Source organism: Arvicola amphibius, chromosome 4, assembly GCF_903992535.2.
Source record: "Arvicola amphibius chromosome 4, mArvAmp1.2, whole genome shotgun sequence".
Lineage (NCBI taxonomy): Eukaryota > Metazoa > Chordata > Mammalia > Rodentia > Cricetidae > Arvicola > Arvicola amphibius.
The window spans coordinates 105,776,202-105,801,010 of record NC_052050.1 but is presented as its reverse complement, the minus strand read 5'-3'; the positions used below and the strand labels follow the sequence as shown (position 1 = coordinate 105,801,010).

At 51.0% G+C, this 24,809-nt stretch overlaps 1 protein-coding gene across 2 annotated transcripts in view; it reads left to right on the top strand.

The window, feature by feature from the left end:
- Window positions 1-1,654: 1,654 nt before the first annotated feature.
- Window positions 1,655-24,809, top strand: part of Sin3b (SIN3 transcription regulator family member B) — a 35,335-nt gene continuing 12,180 nt past the window's right edge. Inside the window, exons 1-10 of one of the 2 annotated variants that reach the window (XM_038325297.1) lie at window positions 1,655-1,766; window positions 2,350-2,456; window positions 4,041-4,194; window positions 8,907-9,104; window positions 11,144-11,287; window positions 18,234-18,353; window positions 20,213-20,302; window positions 20,510-20,628; window positions 23,336-23,543; window positions 24,062-24,178. In XM_038325297.1, the coding sequence (XP_038181225.1) occupies window positions 1,668-1,766; window positions 2,350-2,456; window positions 4,041-4,194; window positions 8,907-9,104; window positions 11,144-11,287; window positions 18,234-18,353; window positions 20,213-20,302; window positions 20,510-20,628; window positions 23,336-23,543; window positions 24,062-24,178 (1,356 nt within the window). In that variant the 5' untranslated portion in view covers window positions 1,655-1,667. Of the gene's footprint in view, window positions 1,767-2,349; window positions 2,457-4,040; window positions 4,195-8,906; window positions 9,105-11,143; window positions 11,288-18,233; window positions 18,354-18,582; window positions 18,762-20,212; window positions 20,303-20,509; window positions 20,629-23,335; window positions 23,544-24,061; window positions 24,179-24,809 lie in introns of those variants that run through there. The other variant, XM_038325298.2, reaches the window with a different exon arrangement.

The window sequence follows — 24,809 nt, the reverse complement described above, 5'->3', positions numbered from 1 at the left end:
CCTTTATTTTATGAATATGATGTTCGATGTGCATGTATGTCTGTGCACCATGTGTGCCTGGTGTCTGCAGAGGTCGACGAAGGTGTCAGAGTCCCAGGAACTGGAGTTACATAGTTATGGGTGTTGGGAAGCAAGCATAGGTCCTCTGCAGGAGCTACAAGTGCTCTCAACCATGAAGCCGTCCACCTCATTTCCTATTTTTGAGACAGGGTCTCTGCCTGGCGTGGGGAGTATCACTTCAGTTAGGCGGGCTGGTCAGCCCCTGACCCCCAAGTACTGCCTGGGCTAATAGGTGTTCATTACCATGCCTGGCCACAGCTACACTTATGGAAGGGGACATTTCTAGAAGATAGTATAGGAAGAATGTATTTGAATAACTTCACCCACAAGTAAATACAGTTTATTTTTCTTGTTTTATATTTTAAAATCAGTGACTGGGATGGACCTCCCCGTGTATTTGTTCCTTAAAATAAACCTATACTCGTTGACTTGTTTAGCCACAGCCTATGAAAACTCTGAAGCGGGGAAGATGGAAATCTTGTGGGGACTGGTGGCACACCTGTCTTCCAGGCACTCAGGAGGTGAAGGCAGGAATTGGAGAGTAACCCGAGCTACCTAGTGAGGCCTCATCTCAAAACACCAAGGGCTGGGAATGTGGCTCCACAGAACACTTGTCAAACACGAGCAAGGCCCTGGGCCCCAGAGCCTGCTCCACAAAAATAAAGTTTGGAAGCAGCAGTGGCATGGTCCAGACTCCAACCCAGCTGTGAACGGGATCGAGAAAGTGGGACTGGAGAGATGATTTAGTGGGAAAAGAGCTTGCTTCAAGCAAGCAGGAAGATGCACACGGGTTGGCTCTGACCAGCACTGCAGCGGTGGGGACGGCATTGCTGGCTACCCTGTCCCTTTCGGACAGTGAGCTCCAGGTTTAGTGAGAGATCCAGTCTCAAAAGACACCATTGCTCACCTCTGGCCACAGCACACAAAGGAGCGAGCTTACACATGCACGCACACACACACACACACACACACACACACACACACGCACACACTCAGTGCAAGAACTCAGTCCACATAGCTCTATAATAGCTGCTGTTCACAGTCCACTGCCACATCAACCCCACAGAACAGGAGTCCAGAAACTTCCCAGGAAGAAGCAAATCCTACAAATATGTCTTCAGGTCACGGGTCAACAGATACGTAGACTTGTTTCCGATAATGTCAACATCTAAATGTCAATTTCTTTTAAGACATGGTCTTAACCATGTAGCTAAGTCTGGGTTGGAACTCTGAGTGATCCTCCTGCCTCAGCCTTCCTGGTATTGAGATGACAGGCGAGCCTGAACACCGAAATGTCAGTTTTATAAAATTAAATGAGTTTTAGAATGTTTTCCAACTTTGCTAAAAAGTACCCCCCCCCCCAACAAAATAAAGCAAAAATTCTTTGAGTTTCCGGGTCGCCGTAGAGCCCTAAGGAACCCGCGGTTAGAACGACCCCCACCCCCTCGGGCAGCCCCACCCCCACCCCCACCCCCACCCCCGCGAGTTCCTCGTGCGAACACGCCCCTATAGTGACGTCACGACTCTCGCCCCTAGGGGGGTGGGGCCCGCGCAAGCGCGACCTGGGCTCCAGCGGAGGCGGGGCAGACGCGGCTGTGACTTCCAACATGGCGCACGCAGGCGGCGGAGGCTCCGCGGGCCGGGGATTCGGCGGCTCCCGCTGGGGTCGTTCGGGCTCCGGAGGCCACGAGAAGCTGCCGGTGCACGTGAGTGACGCCCCCAGCCTCCTTCTGGGGATCCGAAGCCCCGCGGGCCGGCGTCCCTCCGTGCGGCCCCGCCTCGGCCTCCTCTCTGCGCAGTCGGGGCCCGGGGACCCCACATCCCTTCCCTGGAATCCTTCGGCGGCCCCTCGATATCCCCCTATCGCTTCACTCCTCGCCTCTCCTCGACCCTCCCGGAGATGCCGCGGACCTCCTCGACATCCCTCAGTCATTCCTGCGGCCCCTGTCATCCCCGGGACCCCGCGGTGCGCTCCGGAACCCTCCGGGTCCTACTCGCTGGCCCTTAGTTATCCTTGCCGCCCCTCGGTTTCCAGGGGACATCGCGGCCTCCCCGAGACCCTTCGGTCTTCCCCGCCGGTCCTCGGTCTAACCCGGAACTCCTCGGGCTTCCGAGGCCCCTCGAGACTGGCCGCTGGCCCTCGGTCGTCCTCGTCGGCCCTCCCTGGAACCCCGCAGTTATCCTCGAGGCCCTTTGCAGCCTCACGCCACCCCTTGTCCCTGGCCTTCCAGTCCACAGTCTTTGAATCGCGTGACCCCGGCCCACCGTCGGCCTTCTCGTTCCTCGCAGGTGGAGGACGCCCTCACCTACCTCGACCAGGTGAAGATCCGCTTTGGCAGCGACCCTGCCACCTATAATGGCTTTCTGGAGATCATGAAGGAATTCAAAAGCCAGAGGTAACCTGCAGGGCGTTCTGCACCCGGGAGCAGTAGGCTGGATGAGCCCTCCCCTTACTCCCCTTACCCCCCCCCCATGTAGTACTAACTACATCTCAGCCCTGAAGCTGGTGACCTTTCATAGCTCTGGTTGGCCTGGGAAGGTTCTGGAATAGTCACAGGATGAGGTAACCCTGAGGAGCTGATGAGGATTCCTAGAAGGAGGTCAGGAATTGGGGAAGGGGTGAGATCCAGGCCTGGACAGAGAGCACTCTTTTAATTGAAATGTTGATTTGGGTGTGAGGTGACTCAGGTAAAGGTGCCTGCCTCCAAGCTTGACCACCTGCGCTCCAGCCCCAGAACCCACATGATAGGAGAGAACTGACTTCCTCAAGCTGTAATCTGCCCTGCACTTGGGAGCTGTGATACATACCCCCTGCAAAAAGTAAATTTAAGCGGAACAGTTTTGAAATCTTTCAAGAGTTTTGTTTATGAAAGGTTGGAGGTACAAGTTTTTTTGGGGGGGAACAGTGGTAAAATAAATACTTCAAGACAATGTTACTTATGGGAGGGTGCACGGTTTCTTCTTAAATTTTGTTCCCAGGATGCTCCTCCTAGCTCTTCCTAGTTTGGCACCTATATGGATAAGAGACATAAAATACAGGAACTGTTGTAGGCACAGAGCCGTTGGTGTAGTGGGGTGCCTCTGAGTTAGACCTCTGTCTTCTAGAACCTTTTGTGAGGGATGGCTTGGTTTAGGTGAGGGACTTACCCTAGTGACAGGTGGCTGTCAGTCAGCTTCCCCCACTCTTCTACCTTCTGGTCTCAGGAAGTGTGAAAGGCCTAGGCTGTTTTCTTCTGGGTATTCAAGATACTGAGGCCAGAAGATGACCCTCCACATGTCTCCCTATTTTCCCCCCATCCTCTAACTTGAAGGCTCTGGTGTTAAGACTTTTCCTTTAGTTAAGGAAAAAAAATCAAAATGGCTGGGCAGTGGTGACAGATGCCATTAATCCCAACACTCAGGAGGTAGAGGCAGAGGGATCTTTGAGTTCAAGGCCAGAGTGGTTTATAAGGAGTTGTAGGACAGCCAGGACTACACAAAGAAGCCCTGTCTTGAAAAACATTAAAACCCCAAAATGTATCCTTACCCTTCCCTGGTTCATAAACTATTAGGAAATATCTCACATTGCTTGGAGTACTGTGTCTTCCTGTAGATTCTTAGCCCAGCACCCAGGTCTTGGGACATTTTCCGAACTGGACCCAGGATCTCATTAATCACAGGTGGGCTCACATGGTGGGGTCCATTTTTATTTTAAGCAGATCATGGTGGCGCACACCTTTAACCCAGGCAGAGGCAGATAGATCTCTGGAGTTCTTGGCCAGTCTGTTCTTAGAAAGTTCCGGGACAGCTAGGGCTACACAGAGAAACCTTGTTTCAAATGGAAAAACAAACAAACAAACAAAAAACAAGAACAGGATGGGGTCTGTTTTAAGCGTCTTTGCTGTTACTGAAACCCTGGCCTGTGGTGATTGGCGGGTGTTTGAGGGGGTTCATTCTGTTTGCTCCCAGGACTCTTGCCCACTTGCGTTCTTTTCTTCCAGCATTGACACCCCTGGCGTCATCAGGCGTGTGTCCCAGCTCTTCCATGAGCACCCTGACCTCATTGTGGGGTTTAATGCTTTCCTCCCACTTGGATACCGCATAGACATTCCCAAGAACGGCAAGGTGAACATCCAGTCTCCTTTGACCAGCCAGGTAGGCTTCGTTTGGGTGATGTGAACTCAAGTCAGCCTACCCGGAGCACAGCTGGACATTTGCGGTGCTGCCGGAAGCCTTTGTACAGCCTGTTCCAGTTCTCTGATAGCTTCTAGTCCAAGTCTCTGCGTTCCGAAGTGAACAGGTTGGAGGTCTTAAAGCGAGTGTAGTAGCTGGGGCTGTGGTTCGGTGTGGGAGAGCTCTTGGCATGGGCAAAGCCCTGGATTCAATCCCCAGCACTTGGGGCGGGGGGTGGAGTCAAAGAGAACTTTGTGTTCAGAGTCATCGCATCACTAGTTGCTGAGGTCTGGCCTCGGGGCTTTCCCAACAAGTCTACTAGGCCAAAGCATATAGTGGCATCCGCTGGCTTTCATCCAGGCCATCAATAAACCCAAGTGGTTGAGCTGTGTGCATGGAAATAACTTTGTTTTCTGTCACAGTTTCGGGTAGTTGGCATAGGTTCCTTTCTCAACTCAGGCTTGGTTCCCAACTCTGCCACTGCCACTGTTTCACCGTAGCACAGGCAGGTCTGAAATGCATCATTCCTCAGCCCTCCAAGTGCTAGCATGACAGGTGTGAGCCACCACAGCAGGCTTTCAGTGACATTGGACAGGGACTTTCCCAGCTGTACCTGGAACCCAGGATCCAGAGCCATCAAGCCTTATCAGGAGGGACTCCTGGAAACCAGTGGCAGCTTTGTCGAGAGCAGAGAATTGTTCCTAGACTTTATGCTGTCTGAACATCGTGGCTGCTCCCTAGAGAGCAGAGTCTGGGCCATGGTAGTCTGGGCCCTGTGTGTGACACGGGTCTAGACTCAACAGTGACGCCGAGAGCAGTTTTGTTTTCCTCATAGGTGGCTTAGACGGCCAAAGGGCCCCAGTGACTTACAGAGGGTTGACAAAGACGGTCTTGGACCTGTGAACAGGGGACCCTGCCCGTCTTGAGTCACCCTCCCTCAGGGTGCTCCAGAGCTCCTTGGTCTTGAGGACAGTGATCACCGAGATGTCTTCAGGATTCCTGGAGCCGTTGCCATGCCATCGCAGCAGGGAGCCTTACAGTCCCCACACATCAGCATCTGTCTTTGCTGTGTTCCCCGTTGAGACATGGTCTCTATAGGCTGGCCTGGAACTTGACCTTCCCTGTGTAGCTCCCAGAGTGCTGTAATGAAAGGCACCTACTGCCTATCACCCTAGCTTCACTGATGGGAAGCACAGCCTTTTCTCTCTCTCTCTTCCATTTTATTAGTTTGGCCTGACAGCTACAGATGAGCACTGTCCACTTATGTGCCGAGAAAGGTGCCGAGGGAGTCCCACCTATTTGGGTTCTGTGATGAGGTTTCGGAGCCTCTTTCTTGTGAGGAGTTTTGCACTCTGGCATGTGATGCGGCGCCCAGGGCCCCTGCCCTCCCAGTGCCAAGGACACCAATGCCCTTGGTAGCAGCTGTAAGTAGGGCTTAAGGGTCAAGTAGAACTGGGTACTTAGATTCAGGGTGTCCTGCCAGCATTTAGGAGGCAGGATATTTGCCATGAGTTCAAAGCCAGCTACAGAGTAAGACCCTATCTTACCTCCCTCTGTGAAGAGAGGGGACAGATAACCATGACACGCCAGAAGAAGCAGGAAGCCTGGGAAATTTGAGCTGCTGTTGCTTCTACCTGAGTAAGCATCTTGAGTGCTGCTTCAGAGCCCTTGCTGGCCATCAGCTGTGAGAAGTGTGTGTTCCTGTGTCTGACCAAGCTCTTCAGAGCACCTTTCTCAGTTGCCTGTCTGTCAATGAGCTATGTCAAGGGAGGAATAGGCAACCAGATGTCAGCGGGCATGTGAGTTCCTAGGTCCTCTTTGGAGGGGGACAGGAAGCCCTTTGACACACTCTTTGGGGAGGCTCAGTATGTCTGATTAATTTGGAACCACCACTTCCTTGGAACTGGGCCCTCAGTTTAATTTGGGGTGTGGGATTCTCAATGATAGCAGGGACTTTGGTGGGGGCAAGTAGGGAGGAGGAAGGAAGGGCCTTGGAGGGATGGGCTGTTAGGAGGGTTGTCTACGAAGTAGGGCAGGACTGGAGGGGAGCTGAGATGTAGGCTTGCAGAACTTGAAATGTTCAGGAATATTCCTGCTGCTGGGCCAGGAATTGCCCAGATGGAGTCGGGAGGACCCAGGCCTTGGAGGACAGGACCTAGGAGTGGGTCAGTGAGGTAAGGTGTTTGTATGACCCAGGCTGGCCCTTCTGGTGAGGTGGAGGTTGGTTCCTAGGCAGAGGACACAAGGCCCTGGCAGCTGGGCCTGGTGGTTTCCTTGTTTAGGCTCCTGAGTATCCAGGAGGACCTCATGGGCAGATGTGGGTTGCAGTGTATCAGCTGTCTAAACAGGCACCCCAAGGGGAAGAGGATCTTAAGTGCAGACAGAAATGGAGAGGATGAAGCGATTTGTAGGAAGTCCCCTGCAGGGCATCTGCTGTGGCTTGTAGGCTCTGTAGTGACGGATTTTTATTTTCCAAAGATCACAGTAGAAAATTGTATTACAGCTGTACAGCCATAACCAGTAGTTCCAGAACATTCCACCACCCCAGAAGCAGACCCTGCCAGTCATTCCTCTGCTTGTTTCTGTAGATTGCCTATTCCGAGCGCTCACATAGTCTGTGTCAGTGGTGATTTTCTTGGCTGAGTAACGTTCCACTGGTGGACTGTGTTTCTACTCAATCATCTGGTGGGTGTTTGAGTTGGTTGTTGTGAATTGTGCCTCATTGAATGTTGGTGTATGAGTCTTTCCAGTTTTTTAGATTTGCTTTGTAGGATTGCAATTGCTGGGCTGAAGGGAAATTCTCTGTTGGATTGTTGAGGAGCTGAAGGCAGTTGCCATAGTAACTGTTCTCACCACCATCTAGTGTCTTCTGCAGAGTCCCTGGCCAGAGAGCTGGCTCTCTGTCATGCTGTGCTGGCTTATTCGGGACCAGAGGAACCATACAGTGCTGGAGATGTCCCTACGTGGCTGGGCAGACCCAGACCCCTGCGACCTGGAACATGAGGTTCCTGAGATGAGAGTCACGTTTGGCAGTCAGTGTCTGTGTCCTCAGCTTTGGCTTTTTGTTTGTTCACTGTCGTCAGCCAGTTGTGTCTCAGCCACTAGTACCTGAGAACACCACTAATTGGCCTCTGATCCTTGAGTTTTGCACCTGCAGATTCACCACGGATTGAACAGTTCAGGGAACATACATGTATGCTGAGCATACAGACGGGATGGAACCTGGTCCTTGCCCATGCTGGGGGGTAGGGTGTTTGTATCTGAATCACAAAGCCTATTCTTGTGCTGTATGTGATAGTCATCCCTAGTCCACAGGTTGACTGTTGACAGTGTGCCTGGTGTAAAATGCCTGGAGATGTGGATGCTTGTGGGGGCTGTGTATGTCTGTGTGATGCTGGGCTGCATTTGAAATCTGTGGAGGAGGGTTCTGGAGTCTGTTCCCCTTGGATACTAAGGGACTACTATTTGGATATGGGGCCTTGACTGAGGAAACATGGAACAAATGAGGCCATTAATTAAATTTGGCTGGCATTTTTTGTTTTTCTTCCAGACAGGGTTTCTCTGTGTTGTCCTGTCTGTCCTAGAACTCACTGTGTAGACCAGGCTGGCTTTGAACTCACAGAGATCTGCCTGCCTCTGCCGCTTGAGTACTGGGATTCAAGGGCGCACCACCACTGCCTGGCTGCTGGGACTGTTTTAAGAAGTGTTGAGGGTACAGCACAATCCTTATCTCAGGAACCCGAACCCCTCTGCTGGCACCGTCAGCGTTCTGAGGAAAATGATCTATAGTTCAAGAACAGATGCCATGTGTGTGCCTGCTGCCCAGAGGAGGGCAGCACTGCTGGGGAAGACAGCAGAGGTGTTCAGAGTCTCTCCAGGATGGTTCTGGAAGGTCGTGTTGAGCATGACTAGGGCCTCGATGCACAAGTGAGGGTGCTTCGGGAAACCCCACTGCTGTTCCTCCAGGACTCTGGCCTGGCTGTAGCTATGGTTAAGCTCTCACATGGACTCGACCCAGGTTCCACCCGTAGAACTGTCAGAAAACTAATGACCGGGATGCTAGTTCTCCCTGCAAAACAGGATTCCATAAGAACGAGAGAGACATGTTTCTGTTATCTGTTTACAGCTGGAGAAAAATAGGTACAAGTAAGATGCTTTTCAGTTTGGCTCTGACTATCAGTTTGACTGATAGCTATCCCTTGAATTGTTCAGGGGCTTAGCACCGAAGGCCTTGTGGTGAGAATCCTGAGCCAGCTGCAGCTAGATGCACAGTTACTGTGGTGGTCCCTCAAAGCCAGCAGCCGCTGTTCCCACTCGAATAGTCTTGCTAAGATGGAGACCATCACCTACAGCTCTACTCATAGCTCCAACAAGGTTTAGCCTCCAGGATTTGTGATTTTTTCCCCTACATGCTGATCTCTTAAGAGTAGAAAGCAAACCTCTATCCCAACGCTGGGAAGGCTAAAGCAGGAGGTTGGCCAGAGTTGGAGCCAGGCTGCATGGGGAGATCAAGTCTCAGGAATACAGGGGAGGGCCTTGTTGAAACTGCAATTCCAGGCACAGGAGACCTGAGGAGACTCTAGAGGGAGGAAGTACTTTGCTCCCATGGGTTACAGGAGCAATGCTTCTCAGCATGCAATGACAATTCACCATCCTCTGGCCACACCATGCCACTCACTGCCCATGTTCTGCAGGAGAACTCCCACAGCCATGGTGACTGTGGTGAGGACTTCAAGCAGATGTCCTACAAGGAGGACAGAGGCCAGGTGCCCCTGGAGTCGGATTCTGTGGAGTTCAACAATGCTATCAGCTATGTGAACAAGATCAAGACCCGCTTTCTAGACCACCCTGAGATCTACAGGTCCTTCCTAGAGATCCTTCACACCTACCAGGTAAGACCCAGCCTACCACAGCACCTGGGGCCTGGCTTCACCTGGCTTTTGTCTGGCATTTGGAGCTGAGAGTAAAGATCAGGTCCTCACAAGCTGGCCAGACATTTGCTGCAAGCCGCTCCTCAGCCAGAGACTCTAGGTAGTTTCTGTCAGTCAGGTCACACTGTGTTCAGTCTAGTTCTGAGAGAATCAGAAGTAGGTTGGGGTGGAAAAGGAGTGTGTGTTGAGAGGTTTGTAGACCAGCCACTGTCAACCCCCAGTACAGTAGCAGGGAGAAAGACGGCTGGGAACAGCTTGTACAAAGGTCCAGGAGTTCAAGTGCATAGCCCTGATTCTTAAAAAGGAAACTTTCTAAGCTGACTCAACAGCTAACACTTAAAATGATAGGTTTTATCCCCATCATTGCACAACAAAGTTGCACAGATAAATAAGATGTTTTGGTATACAAGTTTACTATCGTAGAGCTAACCTAGACTCCCCATGAACTTGGAGAACCCCAGTGATGGTCCACATTTGATAGCTTAGGCTCCATCAGTGTATGACAGGGAAACAGCTTGAGTTATGTGGATATAGACACCTCAGGCAGTGACAGTGTGGCTCCCAGCAAGGGAACAGATGTGGGGTGCTGGTGTAGTTCTGCAATTCTTGGGGGCACACTAGAAGGAAGCTTGGTGGCAACAGGGTCCCTGCAGAGAACATATCCAGAGTGTCGGCCACGGCATGTGCACTCCACCAATTGTGAGATCAGCTCAAGGACCCTCCAGCCTGCATTTGCGATTTGTCTAAGTCCCTGGGGTACAGAGGTGGCTAGAACGCCAGGCTCCTTGTCACTCTTTGCCTTTTTTTTCCGCTGGGGACACCACACTTGACTGCTGAGCCATCTTGCCTGCCCCTTAGTTGTGTTTTTTAAACAGTTGTTTGAAGCCAGATGTGGTGGCACACACCTTCATCCCCAGGATTCAGAATGCTGAGTCAGGAGGATTGCTGTAAGTTCAAGGGCATCCTGGACTGCACCGTGAGCCCAGGCTGCTTCCTGAGCCACTGCAGGTTCCGTAAAGCCAGCAAGAGCAGTTGGGGTGCAGTTCCGCTCAGCTGGCACGGAATCTCAACTGGTTCAGAGCATCTGGACTTGGTTCTCGCCCCTTCCCGTTATTAGGCTGTGTAAATGCCACAACTTCAGTTCTTTCCCTGGGGCCCAAGGGTGCCGCTCACAGGACTACTTGGGTTCATTCCTAGCACTATGCAAAAAACCAAAAACCCAAACAGCTCCCCTTCCTGAAGGGGGCAGTGAGCTACAGTGACTGCTGTTGTAGGCCCAGCACTGTGCCTTTAACTATGACATTGAGTAGAAGGAGGCATATTTCTAGACAAAGTCCTTTTTCTTTAATTTTTTTCTTCTCTCTCTCTTTTTTTAAAATGAACATTATCCCAGCCAGAAGTGGTAGTGTGCTGCACACCTTTAATCCCAGCACTTGGGAGGCAGAGGCAGGTGAATCTCTGTGAGTTTAAGGCCACTCAGGTCTACACAGAGAATTCCAGAACTACACCAAGAAACCCCGTCTCAAAAATCCAAACAAAAACCAACCCCTCCCCCCAAAAAAAACACAATATAGCAGCCTGGCCTGAAACTGGCAATCCTCCTCCCTCAATTTCCTGAAAGGCCACCTGGATTCTATATCCCCATCCCCATTCTCTGTCCGTGCTGTTGCCTTCAGCTCCAGGTCTGCCTGCCTTCAGGGCTCCCTTACCTCAATTCTCCCTCAGTCCAGCGGCACAGTGGGAGGAACACTTCTTGGTTATTACCTATCCCCTGATCCAGCAGGCCTGGCTCCCTCTGTAGAAGGGCACCAAATTTCTCTTACTTCATGCCTATTCTTCCATTGCCCTGCAGCCCTTTATACCCTTCCCTTCCAGTACGGCAGGACTGGAGCCACTGAGAGCAGATACTCTGGCAGTGTAGGCACAGGACTGATGTCTGCACAACTGCCCGTGCCCACACTGGTGCCCTGCCTCACCCTCTTTTTTCTAACCACTTGCAGAAGGAACAGCTGCACACTAAGGGTCGTCCGTTCCGTGGCATGTCTGAGGAGGAGGTCTTCACAGAGGTGGCCAATCTCTTCCGTGGTCAGGAGGACCTGCTGTCGGAGTTCGGACAGTTCTTGCCTGAGGCAAAGCGATCCCTGGTGAGTGCCAAGTGCCAGGATCCTGCCCACAAGGTGCATGGGGAGCTAGAGTCTGACAGATGTGTCCTATACACAGACTGCGGTACTGTGGGAGGAAGAACACTGCTTCACATGGAGATGAAGCCAGAGTGAGGAATATGGTCCCAGGCTTGGAGAAGTAGGTGAGGGGGGTTTGGCCCAGGAACAGACTGCACTTGGCTTTCTTTCTCAGCAGTGGCTTGAGGCCTGCTAGAGGTGCCTCAGCCACCTCCTCCTCTTCCTCCTTTTCTTTTTCTTTTTTCTTTTCTTTTTTTCTTTTTCTTCTTGTTTAAAATGGTTTTTTGAGACAGGGTTTCTCAGTGTAGCTTTGGAGGCTATCCTGGAACTAGCTCTTGTAGACCAAGCTGGCCTCAAACTCACAGAAATTCTCCTGCCTCTGCCTTCCAAGTGCTGGGATTAAAGGTGTGCACCATCATCACCCGGCCTCTTTCTTTTCTTAAACATATTAATCTTTTTGAAAAATAGAGATGAGGGGGCTGGAGAGATGGCTCAGTGGTTAAGAACACTGGCTGCTCTTCCAGAGTCCTAAGTTCAATTCCCAGCAACCACATGGTGGCTCACAGCCATCTGTAATGAGATCTGGCGGCCTCTTCTGGCGTATGTCATCATACATGGAGCAGAATGTTGTGTACATAATAAATCTTAAAAAAGTAGAGATGAAATTTATGAGCCATGAAATTCTCCACTTTAAAGTATACAATTTTGGTGCACACCTTTAATCCCAGCACTCAGAGGTAGAGGCAAGCAGTCTCTGAATTTGACTTCGCTGTGCCAGCCTGGTTGGCGTAGCAAGTTCAGACCAGTCAGGACTACGTAGATGCTGTCTAATAAAAAGGACACAATCCAGTGCTGTGCAGCCTGCTTAGCATGTAGTACCCTGTCCCTTCCGCACTCACCCCTCACTCCCCGGCCCCCATCTGCTTCCTCTCTGGACTTGTCACTGGTCTGTGGCTGTGACAGTGTCAAGTCTTTTGAGATCTGTCTGCACGTAGCCTTTGCTAGTGTTCCCGAGTGTGTGTGTCCATTTCACCCCTCACGCTGTGGACACGGGGTGGTTTGCCTTGAAGTTAAATAATGCCACCATGAACAGACATGTTTATGTCTGGTGGCAGCTTTGGCCCTGTGCCTCTGTGGGCTTCCTGGATCACACGGCAGTTCTGTTAACTTTCGTGTCCACTTTGTCTTTGACTGTGTGACAACTGCTGACTGGGGTATGTCTTGGCGTCGACTGCATTCTCCAGTGTATCATGTCTTGTGTACTGGCTTTGAAGATGTGTTATTTATTACTACTTATGTGTGTGCATGTTTGTCTATGTAAGTGTATGTGCATCACACGGAAGCAGATGCCGACGGAGGCCCAAATTGGGTGTCAGAGCCCCTGGAACTGGAGTAACAGATGGTTGTGAGCTGCCAATGGGTGCTGGGACCTGATCCTGGGTCCTTCTGGGAGAGCAGCCAGTGCTTGGTGCTCGTAACCGTTGAGCTGACTGAGTCCTCTGAGATGTGTGATCTCAGAGTCTCACTTCCGCACCCTGCCACCTCTTTTCTGCTTCATCCTGTTTCTGGTGCACATAGTTTTTTGATTGTTTTCCCACATCACTCTTAGTACTAAGCTTTAGAAGCTGTTGCACAGTTGAGATCATGAGGTTTCCCTATTCTCTTACAGTTTTTAAACTTGAGCTGCATATGTGGGGTGTGAGGTGGGTCCAATTTCAGATCACTTGTACAGCCAGAAGGGTTGCCATCTGTTGGTCTATGTGTGTTCTCAGGCTAGCCTGGCATTGCCTGAAGCCTTTGCAGTGAGTTGAGAGCAGAAGCCTGGGACTCCACCTCCGTTCTTCCTTGTCAGAACTGCTGCAGCTTTAGAGATCCCTGATTGATGTTTTTTTATTTTCTTTTTGAGACTGGGTCTTAGTGTAGCTCAGGCTTGCCTTCATCATGTGATCCTCCTGCCTAGGCTCCATGAGTTCTGGAATCACTGGCGTGGGTCACTCACTACTGCCGAATCTTCTTTTACCATTACATATTTGTGTGTGTATGTGTGTGCATGCCATGGCTGGTGTGGAAGTCAGAGGACAGCTTGGGGGCGTAAATTTTCCCCTTTATCCTGTATGTCTTGAGATCACACTCAGGTCCAAGCCCCTTACCCACTGAGCCATGTTGATGTTGATCTGGTTTTTGCTCTAATCAAGTATTTGCATCCTGGCATATTTCCATTGTTTTCTCAGCTTCCCTTACACCTGACTCCTCACTTCCCTTAGCCTTACCCAGGCCTGTGGCTAGTTGCCACCAGTTTTGTCATCATGTCTTGATCACAAGCGTGTCAGCCGTGGGTGGGATGAACCTGAAAATACGTCGTACATCAGAGACTCTTGTGTTACCCAGCCTAGGGCTGTGGCTTGACTCTGCTTCTACCTGGTATCTGGTTGGCCTCCGGGGCCCAGATGATGGCAAAGCCATGGGTGCCATGTAGCCTCCGTGCCTTCCAGCCTCAGGCAGAGCCATGCTGTGCATTGCCTTCAGGCCTTGCTTCCTCCTCATATCTGAGACATCTGTCCACTCAGGTGAGACCGTGAGCTGCTGGCTCACTTCAGGTTGTAAGTGCTTTACCAACTCCCGGAGCAAACTGCTGAGGCATGTCCCTGTCATCGCCTCCCTGAATGTCCCCACGGGGTGAGCAGCACTACCCTACTTATTGCCGCACAGACTCAGAGACGCCCTGAGTGTGCCTGGAGGGAGACTAGGACCCTTCCTCACTTTTGCTGTCTTGAGTTCCTGTCTGCCTGTTTCTCTGTGAAGTTTAGAAGTTCTAGTGAGAATCTGTTAACAGAGGTTTCTGTTCCGCCCGGTCCCACAGCCGTTCAATCCCAAAGTAACGCACACTGATCATAAACTGGTTGGCCTATTACCTCAGGCTTCTTATTAAGTCTTACATATCCTACATTAACCCATAGTTCTTGTCTGTGTCAGCTACATGGCTTGGTACCTTTTTTATGAGCAAGGCATTCTCATCTTGCTTCCTCTGCATCTGGGTGACAACTGCAGACTGAGTCTTTCCTCTTCCCAGAATTCTCTTGTTCTCATCGTCCTGTTCTGTTCCCTGTTGCCCCCCCCCCCCCACTTTCTGCCTGGTTGCCCTGCCTATACTTCCTGTCTCTCTGCATTTTATTAAAACAATACAAGTGACAGGGTACAAGACCATTGTTCCACAGCAAGGATCCCCTTTGAAATCATGGCTATTAATCTTGTTCTAATGTCACTGTGACAGACACTGCGCAAACCTGAAGGAAGGGTTCATCTTGGCTTATGATTCCATAGGTCTCTGCTGCTGTCCTTCTTCCCTGGACTCTGAGCCTGCTGTGTGGAGAGACTCGTAGGGCGGTAGGGACTGGTGGGGACCGGTGGGGACCAGTTGGGACTGGTGGCAGAGGTTGCTCCATAGACACACCAAACAATGGACTTGCTGGGATGACAGCCTTCATCTCCTTCTAACCAAGCCCTACCTCTTAGCTTCTAGCACCTCCCAGATGAGCACACAAAGCCATCAGTACGTGAGCTTTTGAGGGAACACTTCATCTGGATACCATGGTACCCCATTCCTATCAGGAGAATTCTGACTGCCTCTGGACCCCATAATAAAATGCAGGAGAGGGGTGTCACTTCCAGGGCCCGAAGGCATAGCTACAAATTACATACATGTTAGGATAGTTTCCTGTCATCTGCTACTCAAATTAGGAGTTGTATTTGGGTCTTGTCCTTAGATATGGGTGCTGCATCTGAGCAGCATGGCTGTTTCTCAGCACCCCTTGGAATTGGGAGCCTATGTCATCCTCCACTGCCTTTCCCTGAGCTACCCCTGATGTCATGGAATTGATAACGTCAGGGAGCAGTGGACCTTGAAACTAAGGGGCTTGTAGCCCTTAACATAAGTCTTACTTCTTTGAGGTCTTGCAGACTGTATGGGTAATTCTGACCTCCTAGGCTAGTGGTGAAACGGGCTTAGTAGCCAATTCAACTAGTAGCTAGCCTGAGGCCCTGGTTCCATCCTAGCCCACAGGAAAGCCAGAAACACCAAACAGCTTGTCTGCTGGGCCAGGTTGATGGTGCAAACCTTTAATCCCTCACTCTGAAGGCAAAGGCACAGGTAGGTGGATATCTGAGTTCTAGGCCACCAAGGGCTACGTAGTAATAAACAAAATAATAGATCTCACAGAAACCCAGGACAAATGGCTAACTGAGGTGCCTATTGAACATAGTGAAGCCAACACTGGCCACTAGTCTCTCAGCGTGGCTGGCACTGCCTGTTAGAGTCCTCGCTCCTCTGCCTTTCTTGCCCTGGGGGCTCTGATCCCTTTCTAACTCAAGACATTTGGTGGGTGACTCCATTCCTGTGTCTCTCTTGGTCTGTGAGTCTGTATGTATGTATGCACACGTGTGTGTCTCCTCACCAGATGAAATAAAAAAGGAAGAACGTGGACATGAGCACTCCCAGGTAGGGTGGAGGAGGAGGTTTATTGTAGCTATGAGGGAGAGCAGAGCCAGAGGCATCTGGAGGGGTTGGTCCAGATTGAATGTCACAAGACAGGGCTTCTCTGTGCAGCCTTGGCTGTCTTGGAACTCGCTCTGTAGACCAGGCTGGCCTTGAACTCAGAGATTCACCTGCCTCTGTCTCCCACACAGGAGCTGTTCCTTTATTATATAATTCTTATTCTTGTTAGGCCTCAAAGAAAACCTGAAAGAATACGAACTGAGGCGCCTATTTAACACAGCCAGTACCTGTCTTCCAGAGTCCTCTGAGCACTCCCCACCCTAAGTGACTCCCTCCCAGGTTACTCTGTCTCTTCTCCTGCTCCTGCCACCCCAAGGCTGCACAGAGAAGCCCTGTCTTGAAAAACATGCAAAAGAAACGCTCCGGAACCAGCAGTCCCTGTTTGTGGAACTGAAGAAACTTTGTCCTCTGCGCTTTTTCCTCTGTCACTGCTGTGATTGAGAGTCCACAGTGTCCCGGCCTCTGTCATAACAGTGTGTGAGCAGCAGTCAGTGCAGTGTGTGGAGAGTTGTCCTGCTCATGGAGGCAGAGGGACTCTCCATCTCGTAAGCCTTGTGAGGTCACAGACCTTTGCAGTCTTCATTTTAAGCCAGGGATAAACTGCTGTCATCCTTACTAAATCTGGCTGTTCAGCACCCAGTCGGGTCCAAGTGGCCTTAGTGTAGAATCAGCCCTGTTCTAGTAGCTTGAAAGTAGGCAGCCTCTTGTGACCTCAGCAGAGTAAATGGGCGTGGCTGTCTGTCAGTAAAACCTTACTTACAAAGTGGACTGTTTACAGAGTGAGTGGACTGCAAACCAATAAAACCTCATTTACAGAATGAATAGCTGTGCCCATTGGCCAGAGACCCTGTGTGAGTGATTGGCCATGCAGCCCTGATTTGGTGTCTGTCAGGCAAAGAACATTAACAGCTAGAGTGAGGAGCATACGGGCTCTGGTAGGCCGAGCAGTGCTGAATGCCCTGAAGCCAGGCTGGTTGGCAAGCGTCAGGTCACCCTTGAGGGCCCACACTACTCTGTTCTGCACGGCCCCCACCTGCCTCTTCAGAACTGGGAGTTTGGAGCTTTAAGGATTCCAGTGAAGAATTCTTGGGAATACCACTGTACTTGGGATTCCTGGAACAGTTTTGAGTCTTTGACTAACTGAGCTATTTATTTTGAGATAGGGTTTGGCTATGTAGTTTACACTATTTCAAACTGGTGCTTCTCCTGCCTCAGCCTCCTCAGGGCTAAGATAACAGCAATGTACCACCACACCTGGCTGTTAGACTTAGGGGGTTTGTCTTACCATGGCTGAAGTTAGTGTTGTAAAAATTTTCTCCTCTCAAATAAGTTTTTCCTTCAGAGATGATCCCCTTAAGATGTGGCTGCAGAGTGGTGCTGTGTGCCTGCTGTCCAGCTCTCCTGAGTCTTAGAAACAGTAACAAATGACTTGCTACTGCCTCTGCCTTTTGTGGGTTTTTTCTCCTTTGTTTTCCTTTTTGTTCCTTGTTGTGTTTGACCTGCCACCGCAGCAGCACAGAGCAAAGCTGGTACAGCGTTTTGCTGCCATTGGTTCTGTTTGAGTACACAGTTACTTCACTTTGCCCACAGTCTGGGCCAATAGCACATTTTTTGTAGTGTCTGTATGTCTAGGTCCCATGGTGGTGTGGAGTAGGGAACAGTGGGGTTAGAATGTCTTTATGACTTCCCAGAGGAGGAGCATCCTTGCCCTGTCACTGGTTAAAACTTGCTCCAACCACTGTGCCTTTAATCCCAGGCAGAGGCAGGCAGATCTCTGTGAGTTCAAGGCCAGCCTGGTCTACAGAGCAATTTCCAGGACTCCAAAGCTACACAGAAAAACTTTCTCAAAAAAACCAAAATAATAAATAAATAAACCCACAGAACAAAAGATCCAAAAACCTTGCTCCAAACCCCCTCTTCCCCAATCCAGCACAGAACAAGGCCACTTCCTAGGCATGTTCTGTCGTGCATAACAAATACTCCACAACCTGGTTCTAAGCCCCACTGTGACCTAGATGACGTCAGCTGCTGCTGGGGCTGTGCGCGGCTGCCTCCCCCCACTTAGAATGCTTTGTTTTTTCTGTAGACACCCTGGTCAGCTATGCACCAGGGGCCATGAACCTGGACACACTCAGTTGTGCTCCCAAGCCTCTGACTCTGGCTCTCAAGACCACAGGGAGCTTTCTTACTGCTGTGTGTAACATTCACCCAGTGATCTGTGTACTTGTTCTCTGCCCCGGAAAATAGGACCACTCAGAGGCAGACAGTGCCTACTAAGGCTACATGGGAAATGAGAATTGACTGCATGTGTGTACATCCCTTCCTCCAGTCTGACCACCTCCTGCGTTTTGTCCTTAGTTCACAGGGAATGGGCCATGTGAGATGAACAGTGCGCAGAAGAACGAGGAGAAGAGTCTGGAACACAGCAAGAAGCGCTCTCGACCCTCACTCCTGCGCCCTGTGTCTGCTCCCGCCAAGGTAACTGTCCATGTGTGGGTTCCTGCTGCACATGACGGGAGTGGTATGGAGGCCCAAGAGCAGGGGACCCCGGGGCCAGAGACTAGCCGCTAGGAAAGGACAGCCACTGCCCTGGTGCTCCTTCACCTGCTCTCCTGCCCTGAGGTGGTTGTGAGGAGGAAGGGGGAGTTAGAAGGAAAGGCATGGCGCGCTGTTGATTCTCCTTTTCACTGTCGTGACTCTTTCGTAGGTGGGGCTGCAATTGAAATGTGCAGTTGTGTGGTTTGGTTACTGCACAACTGAGGAGTGAAGGTGGCTGACAACAGTTCCTGTCCCGCTCATCACCCCGTGATGGTGGATCTCTAGTCCTAGCACTCTGTTTACTAGTTGACTTTCTATAGTAATAAAGATTTTTGGCATTTCTGTTTATTTAGTTATGTGCAGCAGTCTCAACCTCAAGTTACAATTCATTACTATTACTGGCATCTTGACTCCCAGACTGTCCTGGACACGCCAGTGGGGCCCCTTCAGGCTGCCCATGGGTCTCCCACCATGTCCATCTTTTTCACCCTCACCCCACTCTTGAGGATGGCTATCATCAGCAGGATGCTTCATGCCATGGGCTTGGGTCAAATGCAGGTCCAATCTGTGTGTCTGTGAGAGAGAGAGGAGAGAGAGAGAAGAATGAGAATGAGACATGTCTCAGATCAGAAGACAACTTAAGACTCACTTGGGAGCCTCTGGTTGTCAAGCTTGCAACAGGCAGGTTTATTTGCAGTTATTTCCCCTGTCCCAAAGACCATTTTAGAGACAAGTGTCTGCACCCAGCTTTAGACCTGGCTTCCGACCCAGGATGCCTCTGGTGTTGCCCCCACCCTTCCCTCTGGACCACAGGACGGACAGGAGCTACAGTGTCTGTGTCCCCAAGTCCAGGGTAAAGGCTGAACTGAGCTCATTGGCCCAGTGCTTTCTCAGGTCACTGAGTTGAAGCCCTAGGATACAGCACTAACATTTACTGAGCATGTCCCTGCTCCGAGTTTCCCCAATGCACATGCACAATTCCATGTTCTATTTCCTCGGTGTTTGCCTGCCCTTTCCCCACTATCAGTCAACCTGCACAGTGACCTGGCCTCCGTTTTCCCAGTCCGTGCACGTGTGGGGCCCTGGCTTCCCATTTTCCCAGTCCATGTCTACAAACATGCTCAAGGCTCTAGGTTCTATTTCCCAGAGTGAGTACGTGCCGCATTGAGCGCTCATGCGCAAAGCCCTGAATGCCATTTTCCCAGCCCGTGTCTTCCAAGCTTGCGGGAGGTCTTTAGGTTCTATTTCCCTGTTTCTGCAGATCATGCGCCATGCCATGGTTCCGTTCCCACTGTAAGCATCGGCGTAGTACCTGTGAGGCCTGAATTCTAGTCTCCCTAGTACTTAACTGCGCATGCGTGAGACCCTGGGTTTATATCCCCAGCGGCTGTCAATCATGTACAGGACCTGTGCTCTCCCTGGCTCTTGTGGGGCTTGGACCATTACTGCACATACCCGTGACCCAGATCATCTTCTCCCCAGCCTTCCAAGTGTGCTCAGCGCCAGGTTCGATTCCCAGGTCGGCAGAAAATAAGCCGTAGCAGGAATCTAAGACCCCAGATCTGGCAGGGTGCTGCTGTGGGCTTGCTTCTCCTCAGGTCCTGAGTTGCCCGCCCCTCCCACCCCCCACATCACGCGGGGCCAAGGCGGGAACAGCATATTAATGCTGGGCAGCAGACCTCACCTGGAGTCCTGGGGACAGGGCCCTGCCAACCGCATTTGGTGCTTCCTCTGGTTCCGTGTACCCCGCATTGCCTGTGGCGGGGATTCACCATTAAGCTGAGGGTTTCTCTCTGCAGAAGAAGATGAAGCTCCGGGGCACCAAAGACCTGTCCATTGCTGCCGTGGGGAAGTACGGCACCCTGCAGGAGTTCTCCTTCTTTGATAAGGTGAGCGAGAGCCGATCCTTCCAGGCACGACTGCTTCCTGATGACGGGTCCGGAAGCAAGGCTACCGTAGTGCCTGGGAGAGGACAGCATAGGCTGCAGAGCTCTCCCAAACAGTTCAAGGCCATAGACATCCACGCCCCGCACGCACACATACACGTCAGCTTCTGCAGTAGTGTCCCTAGCCTCCGATTCTCCATATTCCCACAGGTGCGCAGGGTGCTGAAGAGCCAGGAGGTGTACGAGAACTTTCTGCGCTGCATTGCGCTCTTCAACCAGGAGCTGGTGTCCGGCTCTGAGCTGCTGCAGCTTGTCAGCCCATTTCTGGGGTGAGTGGCTTCCGCCCATCCCACACATAGACCCAGGGAAGTGAGCCGGGAAGTGTGTGTTTGTGCATTTTTTTAAACGTTGCCTTGTTTCCTATGTGTGCACACGGTCTTGTGTGGGTTCTCTCCCACCTTGTGGGTCTCAGGAAGCTAACTCAGATTGAGACTTGGCAGTGAGCCCCTGACCCACTGAGCCTTCTCTCCCACCTTTCATTTTCCTCATTGGTTGGCTGAAGTTGTTCCCCAGTTATTGTTGATAGGCTCACATTTGTTTTTTAAAAAGTGACTTGGAGAAAGCAGGTCCCTAGTGAAAGCATTGCAGCTCAGGTGGAAAGGGATCCAGGCAGTCGGGAGCCAAGGACTAGCATAGGTCAGAGTTCGCATAGCAGCTTACAGCCCGCTCTAGGGAAAGGCTTCCCCAGTGTAACAGCTCTGCTGCAGCAGGAGAGGGCTTCCCCAGCCAAGCTATTGCAGTCCAGCTGTGCTGTGCTGCAGTGTAAGACTCTGCTCTGCCTAGGGGAAGGTTTGCCCAGCGAAAGTATTAGCCCAAACCTCATTCAAGAGGTTTATTGGGAGGGAAGAACCCAGGAGAGTGGCTGCCTCTGCCAGGGTGGAAAAAAGGCAGCAGCAAACGGAACAGGGTTTATATAGGGCTACTTAGGGGCGGAGTTTTTCCAGGAAGATTTTCAAGGTGAGAATTGGTCAGATTTCAGTCCCTTGAGCTCAGCTTGGCTAGATCTCTGCTCGGGGATTGGTTGGTTTTCTGCTTAGTTGGTGAGGAGCAGAGTTGGCTTTGGCTTCAGGGCCAAAGTGTGTTTCTTTCAGTGGCCCTTGTTAACCATTTGGCTCTAATTTTGGGGCCAAGGCATATTTCTTTCACCAACTCTGATTCTGTGGCGAAAGTGTGTTTCTTTGGCACTGGTTTCAGAGCCAGGGTGGGTTTCTTTCCCTGGCTCTGGTTTCAGGGCCAAGGGTGGGTTTCTTTGGCTGGCCCTTTTTCCCTACGCCTACTGCTAGGTGGTCACAAAAGCTGACAGTCCCTGGGCTCCAGTGACCTTGTACACTGTGTATGGACAGTGCCTTTTCTCGGATTATGGCTCTGACCTTATGACGTGTGATTTGAAGGTTGTAGATGTGGATATTTGGGGGTTGGTGATACACAGTTCCTCCCTTGTAGGATGCTGGGCAGTGGCATTAAAGGTAGCTTCTTGGTAGCCCTTCTCAGGTGTGCCCTCCTGGTACAGCTTGTATCTGTAGTATGCTGAGCTGTGAGTTCACATTTTAATGATAGTCTCTGTTTTTTCAAGTTCTTACACATATTGATATTGTGCTGTGCATATTGTCCAAGTTGCCCTTCTGCAGGTGATAAGTCCACTGACCTCCATATCATATGTGCCCTCCCTACAACAGTAAAATACACAAACTCAAATGTAAAGGTCTTAGTTTTTTAAAAAAATTACAGAATCTTAGGTAGCATGGGATGTCAGTTGCTGTAAAATTGTCCCATTAGCATGTGTCCTACTTCTGTCCTGACTTCTGAGAATGAATTCACAGGGGCCTTTTGGGGTGGGGTCCCCCTCATGAGGGAGGGAGACTTCACCCAAGAAGACAGCCACAGTGGACACAACTGCTCTCTGTTCTGCTCTGTAGATCAGCCATGGACAGAAGTAAGTGGGGCAGAGCTGTGTGCCAATAAAGCTTTATACAGACACAGTCCATGGGCTGATTGGCTGCAGTGTGTGATACCCTAGGCTCCTGCTGTTGGAGTCCAGGTTCAGCCTCCTGAATTAGTCCTCCAGTTGCTGGCTGTCCCCTGACCTGCCCCTAGCCATCCCTCATGCGGCCACAGGTATCACAAAGCTCCCTCTATCCTGTGCTGGCGTTCTGGGGTAGGCTGGGTTGGCCTCCCTTGCTAATGTCAGGGTTCAAGGGGCAAGACTGGCGTCTTGTCTGTTTAAATAGCCTAAATGAGTTCATTTCTAGCCTAGAACATTCCAGACTATAGCTTAGGCACAGTTGGCTGTGAACCTCTGCAGGTGACTTACTGGCCACAGGGCTCTTGGTATTTTTTGTTTTGTTTTGTTTCTCCCTTCTGTTTTTTGTTTGCTTGTTTGTTTCTTTTTCTTTGAGACAGTGTCTCTCTCATAGTTCTGGCTATGCTGGAACTTACTATGTAGACCAGGCTGGCCTAAAACTTACAGAGATCTGCCTCTGCCTCCTGATTTAATCTGCTGGGATTAAAGGTGTGTTACTACACCCAGCTTTGTTTCTTTTTGATTTTTAATTAATTTTTATTTTATGTGCATTGGTGTTTTGCCTGCATGTTTGTGTAAGTATGTCACATCCCCTGGAACTGGAATTACAGACAGTTGAACCTGAATCCTCTGGAAGAGCAGCCAGTGCTCTTAACTGCTGAGTGGTCTCTCCAGCCCCCCTCCCCCTTTGTTTTTTGTTTTTAAGTTAGAGGACAGAAAATGAGGGCAGTGGGGCCCACAGAGGTTGTTCCCATTGTGCTTTGTGGTCTAGTGCAGCTGGCAAGATCTGTAGTTGTAAGGGGGATGCGGCTGATGGGTGGAGAGGACCCTCCTCCCTTCCCAGCGTTGAGTTCTGAGTCAGACCGTCTTTGAAGCTGCACATGCACAAGACCATCTTCGTGACTGTAGGCCATTGTCAGGAGGCATCCCCACTTACAGTTTCTATGTCTTTGAAGGAGATTCCCCGAGCTCTTCGCGCAGTTCAGGTCCTTCCTGGGAGTGAAAGAGCTGTCCTTCGCGCCACCCGTGAGTGACCGCTCTGCAGATGGCATTAGCAGAGAGATTGACTACGCATCTTGTAAGCGAATTGGATCCAGCTATCGGGCACTTCCCAAGACCTACCAGCAGCCCAAGTGCAGCGGGAGGACAGCCATCTGCAAGGAGGTCAGCCGCTGCCCACAGCCCCGTCTGGGAGGTCATTTTCTTAGCTGAAGTTCCCTCTTTTCAGATGACTCGAGCTTGTGTCAAGTTGACATAAAACTAGCCAGGACACCATATGTGTTCAGTGTGACACTCATCAGGTTTGGAGTCCTCGAGGGGGAACTCAGGAATCCGACTGAAGTCCAGACAATTTGAGGGTCTGCAAAGTACTGAAAAGCACACTAGTCCACTGCTGTGTTTGTCAGTAAAGCTTTGCTAGCTGACAGCCCGCCCTTGGTGGGCACACTGCCTGTGGCTATTTTTGTCAGACAAAGGCCAAGTTGCATGTTCAAGACAGAGCACCCAGCGTATGAAGGTTCATATCTTGGGTCTCGAGCCCATCATGCTGGGTGCTTGGCCCTGAGACACGGCTATATGTTCAGCACCACAGTTGCAGCCTGCTCAGGAGCAGCTAGAGAGGGAAGTAACTGCTCATATTGTCTGTTCCAGCATGCTTACTGACACTCCTCTCCCTGGCCCAGGTTCTGAATGACACATGGGTGTCCTTCCCGTCCTGGTCTGAAGACTCTACCTTTGTCAGCTCCAAGAAGACACCCTATGAGGAGCAGCTGCATCGCTGTGAGGATGAGAGGTTTGAGGTAGGTGAAGCTACGCATCTAACCCACCTACACCCCTGCCTGCCTGTCCTGCCTGCCCTCTGCCCACCCAGCTCAGTGTCTTCATTGTGCAACCCAGAACCGAAGTCTTTCTCCCCTGCCCCTCAGAGCGGCTCCCAAAGCCCCTGCTGGCCAGCTCTGCCAGCTTTAGAGCTCTCATCACAGCTCTGCCCCCTCTTCCAGCTAAGGACAGGGGAAGCTGGAGAGGTGGCTGCTCTTCCAGAGTCCTGAGTTCAATTCTCACCAACCACATGGTGGCTCACAGCCATCTTAATGAGATCTGATGCCCTCTTCTGGTTTGCAGGTGTACACGCTGAGCAACTCACACATAAAATATAAATAAATATAAAAAATCAACTAAATCGCCGGGCGGTGGTGGCGCACGCCTTTAATCCCAGCACTCGGGAGGCAGAGGCAGGCGGATCTATGAGTTCGAGGCCAGCCTGGTCTACAAGAGCTAGTTCCAGGACAGGCTCCAAAACTTCAGGGAAACCCTGTCTCGAAAAAAGCAAAAAAAAAAAAAAAAAAAAAAAAAATCAACTAAAATCTGGAGAGATGGCTTAGCCGTTAAGAGCATTGCGTGCTCTTCCAAAGGTCCTGAGTTCAATTCCCA